Source organism: Leptosomus discolor, chromosome 2 (assembly GCF_034619465.1).
Source record: "Leptosomus discolor isolate bLepDis1 chromosome 2, bLepDis1.hap2, whole genome shotgun sequence".
Classification (NCBI taxonomy): domain Eukaryota; kingdom Metazoa; phylum Chordata; class Aves; order Leptosomiformes; family Leptosomidae; genus Leptosomus; species Leptosomus discolor.
Genome location: NC_141392.1, coordinates 123062001 through 123068102, shown reverse-complemented (window position 1 = coordinate 123068102; position 6102 = coordinate 123062001). Strand labels below are relative to the sequence as shown.

Sequence of the window (6102 nt, the reverse complement as noted above, 5' to 3'; positions counted from 1 at the left end):
GAAATTTCAGTAGCAGGATCAGGTCCTCACCTACGTGAGCATGTGCAAATGTGTGGGCAGGTCTTTCCCCAGGAAGTTACAAGGGATTTCCTCTCCTCATTGACTCACAGTCATGGTAGGGCACTGTCTTCTGCAGCTAAAAGGACAATTCCAAGCATTTCCTCAAAGACAAGGAGGGACCATCCCCAACATCCCCTCAAAGCCTTCAGCTGGAAGCTCTGGGGTGGCAGGGAGCAGGTCCCCATGTCCCTGTGTGTGCAGCTGGGGAGGCAGAAGACTGAGAGCTAACTTGGGGTATCTCCACCTCCAGGAGCGCCAGTGGGCTGGGTGATGCTGGAGGGCTGGGCCCGTGGGCTCCTCACAAAGGCTTTTTGCAGAGGGGAGGCAACGTTCAACACGCTGTGCTCTGCTTCAATAAACAGAATATTCTCGTCAGGCAGAGAAGGGAGATGGTGCTTTTAGGTGGTGCCACTCCTTCCTCCCCAGATACACACACGTGTACCCCTTCCCTTTCCCACATCATCGCTGCTAGGGTATGCCCTGCACTGGAGCTTGGATTGTCCTTCCCCAGGGGCCTGCTGAAATTGGGGGTTGTTGGCAAGGGCCTTGGAGGATCAGGGGCTGCCAGGGGGCTGCTTTTCATCCTATCGGTGGAGATCCATGAGATCTACCTCACCCAGGGATCCACACCTCCTCTGATAACTTCCACAGGGGCATGCCAGTTACCAAACCCACTACCAGGGACCTTCCAGTGCCAAAGGCTACCTCAAATTTATCCCAGTGGCCCATGGAGAAGGCTATCTGCCTCAGTTTCCCCCTTTTCTCACGTGAGATTCCCAACAGCACTCTGTCCCAGAAGAACCAAAGATATATGACTGAGCAGCAGCTCCAGAGGAGGGTCAGTGCTCCTTGGGGCTGCATGATTCCTGGGTTTCTGTTGCCACACACGTGTCCAACTCCCAGGTGGGGGAGAAGTTTTGTGCGTCATTTGCTGCACAAAGATTCGAAAAGCAGGGCAGGCCCTCAGCTGTAGCCGTTTCTCAGACAGCTAAGGACACTAAGGGTGACAATTAAGAGGCTCATTTGCTTTTTTTCTTTTAAGGAAATTGTGCTGGGGGATGTTGAGAGTATTGCTGAATTATTTCTCCCCCACCATCCACTTGGGAAGGTTCCCAGAAATTAAAACAAGGCTAAGGCTTCTCTTTCTCTCTCCCTCTCTCCCTCTCCCTCTCCCTCTCTCTCTCTCTCTCTCTCTCTCTCTCTCTCTCTCTCTCTCTCTCTTGTTCTGAGTTCAGGTGTGCCTGCTTGGGTGGGTGGGATTGAGTCCCGCAGCTTTAACAGGGATCTTGGGGGAGGCCTGATCCCACTGGAGTTTTGCCAGCGACTCCAGGAGATTTACCCCCACCCAGTAACTGTTCTGACATAAGCAAAAAGATGTGTTAGTGCACGAACCCTACCCCACTGAGAAACACATGCAATCACCCAATATGGCAGAACCCAAACAGAAATCCATATCCTTTAGACTTCAGCATTATTTTTACCATAGAAGACAAAGAAATGTATGTTAAAAAAAAAAAAAGGAAATAAATCAGACTTCCCCTCCACCCCCCCCCCCGCCCCCAAATCATATGCATAAGACATCCTGTCACACACCAAACCACTGAGAAAAACATTGGAGTTAAGAAGTGGTTTTTTTCCCCCTACCACACCAACTCATTCTAAAGCAAGAGTCACAAGACATTTTTTTAAACGCTTTCTAAGAGAAACAGACTTCCTCAGACTGAGCTCTCAGAAATCAGGATATTCCCTGGCAAGCCCTCCCCACTCCCATCACGAGGAGCCAGCTCACATGGCAACCCTTTCCTCCCTGGGTACAAAACCCTAGTGCCAAGCAAGTGCGGTAACATTCAACACAGCTCTTATTTTCTTTGCAATATTACACCTCGATTTCAACTTATGTTTTTTATCTCGTTCAAATTATTCCCTTTGAGCTTCTTTAAAGAAGTGCACCTACAGAATTCGGAAACAACTGGCTTTGATTTGAAAAAGCAAAATAAAAATAAAAAATAAAAAAAGGAAAGTATCAGAATATCAGAATTGTGGATTTTTTTTCTCTGTACCTGATATATTGTGTAGGGATCTCTAGTCCTCTTTGAAGAAGCTCATAAGCCAAGCGGGCAAAGCTTTAGGAAACAGAAGAAAATAAAATAGTGCATACTCCTGAGAAAGAATTACATACTCATATCACTCATTTTTTGTTGCTGTTAACAGTTCTTTAAAAACGGGGGAAGATATCTCTCACACACACTACTCAAGGAAATCAAGGACTGAAACATTGGCATAGTTAGGAATATAAAACTCTCTAGAGAAAAAGAGGAGATCTCAGAAAATTATGAAATCAGATAGCGCTGACATTTTACCAGACCTTACTTTCAAATTTTGCAACCCATTATAGACAAGGCATTTTACCATCAAAGGCAAGTACTAAATTACAAAGGTATGTTTGCATGCATGAATATGTGTGGCTATACACACATATTTTATATATATATATATATATATATATGGATATAGCCATATATAGCCATATATATATACAAACATACATAGGATACACACGCACCCCTATCAAGATATGTGTGCGCACACGCATATGCACACACATAGGCACACACGCGCCCATACACACCTGTAAACGCTGGTAATCTAAACAGACAGTCTGTCTAGACCAGGAAAACGAAAAAAGTTCTTTAAAAATTGAGTTAGCTAATTCGACTGAGCTACGACGACTCGAAACTTCCCATCTAACGGCATCTCATGTTAAGCCGCTGCCATGAACGCAGCTCGAACTGGCTGGTGGTGATGACTTCGAGAGAGGTCTGTGCGTTCGCCTCCCCTCCTTTCCTAGTCTAGACAGAACCAGGGTGGTGAGATGAGATGGGAAGAGTTGGGGGGGAATGAGGCGATGGGGCTGCTCAGAAAGGAACGCTCTGGAAGATCATTTTAGCTAGGGTGGAGACAGGACGTCGTTCAAGAAAAAAAAAAAAAAAAAGAAGAAGAAAATAAAAATAATAGCAAGACAGACCGTGCAGCTCAAGAAATCAAAGCACTGACACCAAAAATGTTTCTCCAATTTCTTCCAATAAGTTATTCATTTCTTTCTTTTATTATTATTATTAATTATTATTATATTCCCCTCCCCCCCAAATCATTATTTAAAAAATGTGAAACAGAAGTGGGAAAAAATCCTGGTGGTTGTCTTCACGTGTTCCTGGCAAGAGACTCTGAACCACTGGTCTTGCGCCATTGTGCTCCTCTGATCTTAAGTTATTGTCTTTCTTTTATAATTATTATTATTTTGTTATTATTATTATTTTGTCCTACCTAATAGAATTCTTCCAAAGCCCAATCCAATATTTTTAAAGCTAAAATTAAGACGGTTTTGTTTTAAAAGATTATCTCTCTCTCTTTCTTTTCTCCTTTTAGTTATTTTACTTTTTTTCTTTTCCTTTCTTTCTTTCTTTATTATTTTTTTCCTCTCTCTCTCTCTCATTTTCTGTGTTTCTCTTCCTTGTCTCCAGTTTTACTACCTGGTCCTTCGCCAGATGTGTGCCTGTTAGCAGTGTTGTTGTTCAAGAACATCTTGTCCATGCCTTTGAGAGCTTCAGTCAGGTAGTTTTGAAGGGCCGTGAGGGCAGCGCAGATAGCGGGGGCCCCAAAGCCGTGAGTGATGAGGCTGAAGTGAGTCAAGCAGCTCTGAATGCCCGGTTCCAAAATAGGGGTGGGCCGGCTGTTTCCAATGGGCGTCCTGTCCTGGGCCAAGAGATCTGTAAATTCTTTACAAAGTTGCCTGCACGGAAGACAGAAAGGCAAAGAGAGGAAGAGAGAGAGAGAAAGCGGCGGTTAGGCTCATCCCACACTTCCCTAGGACAACCAAGGTTGAAGGAAGGAGCAGGTTCAGGCCAAAGCTGATCCCAAGATCCAGGATGGGACCTTTTTTGCCCCCTTCTTTTCCCCCAGCAGTGCTTGGGGACTGGCCACGGTGAGCCAGTAGCTGCCTGTTCAAGATGATGTTCTTCAGGAGAGAGGTTTCTGCAATTGCAGAATAACACCAGGTCTGGAGATAGAAATTTCCCCTGCAGCCACAAGGATGCTTCTGGGGAGGTTTAGGTTGGATATTAGGAAAAAAATCTTCACTTAAAGGGTTATCAAGTGTTGGAACAGGCTGCCCAGGGAAGTGGTGGAGTCACCATCCCTGGAGGTATTTAAAAGACGTGTAGATGTGGCTTTTAGGGACATGGTTTAGGGGTGGACTTGGTAGTACTAGGTTAACAGTTGGACTTAACAATCATACAGGATTTTCCCAACCTAAATGATCCTACGATCCTGAAGCACTGTGAAAACCCAGCCTTGCTTGGTGGCCTTAGAAGCACTCAGGCTGACAGGGATATGTGCCCCGGGTCTGCCAACCACCCGTCTTCCTTGAGGCCTGACCCTGGCTTAAAGCAGCTCCCAGCAGTGCTGTTCTTGGAGGAAAGCACTACCATGCGCTGAGAGCTACCGGGTGGCACGGGGACATGATGCAGGGAAGGGCCAAAATGGAGCCTCCTCTGAGACTGCTTAGGCTGGGCCACCTTGTGGAAAAAGACCAGGACTTTGGGACCCCATGCAAGCTTATTCATTGCATGAGGAGCACAGCTAGCATATCCTATTTTATTTTGGGGGGATGGCATCCCAATTAACCATCAGAGTTGAAAACTGACTCTTGTTTGTTTGCCCACACCTTTGGAAAATCAGATTTGATTTTTCTAATGATTTCTCACACATACAATTTCTTTTGCATTGGGATGGTCCAAAAGGCCTTAAAGTCTACAGGTGCCTGGGCAATGTAGAAACCCTGAGGGCTGGTGGCGTTCCCAAAGGAATACTTTCTTTGAGACAGACGCCTACCCAGGGACTGGAGAAAAAAAGCCAGAATTAAAAAAAATAAAGTAAAAAAAAAAAAAAAAAAAAAAAAAAGAAAAAGAAAAAGAAACACTTAAAAAAGGCATTCAGCTCTCATCCTCTGAAATTCTCTGAAATTCCCGGTGGGTTAAAGGTTTCAGAGGGTGGGAAAAGATAAAGGTCTACTTCTATGTGTATTATCCATTAAGAAAGTGCAAGAGAGGAAACTTTGAATTTGGAGAACAAACAGTAATGAGTCCAACATTTTACATCTTCAAAGAGCAAAGCAGGGTCTGCGAGCAATTAAAGTGCTGGGACATTAATATCTTCTGACCCTGCGGAAAAGGGCAATCAAATTCCAATCACGTCTAAAAAACATCTGGACAAATTTGAGCAAATGATTTTTCAACCCTCCATATATTTCTTTAAATTACACTGTCATCGGAGGCAAGCCACATCCCAGAGCATGAAATAAATGAGAGCTGTTTGGGCTGGTATTTTTTTTTCTCTCTTTTTTTTTTTTTTTCTTTTCTTTTTTTTTTTTCCCCTTCCTTTTTTTTTTTTTTTTTTTTCCCCTTTTTTTTTGGCAGATAGACGGAGATGCGTGGAGACTCACAACACCCACTAGCAAGGACCCAAGCAAACTATGAAGCACCCAGTTAGCAGCCTGGGAGGCACAGCCAAGTGTAAATCATCCAATACAGCACATCCACTGAGGTGGCCCCAAGGGAGAGAGATGGGCTGGGGGGACCAAACCGAGGATCACAAGCAGTAAATGGTGGTGAGGTATTTTTTTTCTTCCTTTTCTTTTTTTTTTTTCACCTTTTTTTTTTTTTTGACTTTTTTTTTTCTTTTTTAATTAAACCGCATAGAAAAGACGTTGCAATTCAGTAGCAGACAAACAGGTGTGGGGGAGCACCAAGAAGGACGGACAGACACGCTGTGGAACCGAAACACAGATTTTTCATCCCCTTTCCATAAAGTTGGGGTTTTTTTTTAAATGGGGGTGGCTTGGAAACGATGCCCAGTAGCAAGGGGACAGTCGCTTACGTCCTCTGTAGGGCCAGCCTGTGCTGGCTGCAGAGGGACGCAGAGGCTACAGGGTCTACCCTGCCCCTAGGGCGATAAGAGCATCCTTCCTCCCCGCGGGGCCGGTGT

At 44.7% G+C, this 6102-nt stretch overlaps 1 protein-coding gene across 5 annotated transcripts in view; it reads right to left on the bottom strand.

Moving 5' to 3' along the window:
* Nucleotides 1–2142: 2142 nt before the first annotated feature.
* TFAP2B (transcription factor AP-2 beta) overlaps nt 2143–6102 on the bottom strand; it is a 28749-nt gene continuing 24789 nt past the window's right edge. For 3 of the 5 annotated variants that reach the window (XM_086461669.1, XM_086461670.1, XM_086461671.1), the window contains exon 7: nt 3550–3850. In XM_086461669.1, the coding sequence (XP_086317795.1) occupies nt 3550–3850 (301 nt within the window). Of the gene's footprint in view, nt 2184–3549; nt 3851–6102 lie in introns of those variants that run through there. The other 2 variants (XM_086461667.1, XM_086461668.1) reach the window with 1 other exon arrangement.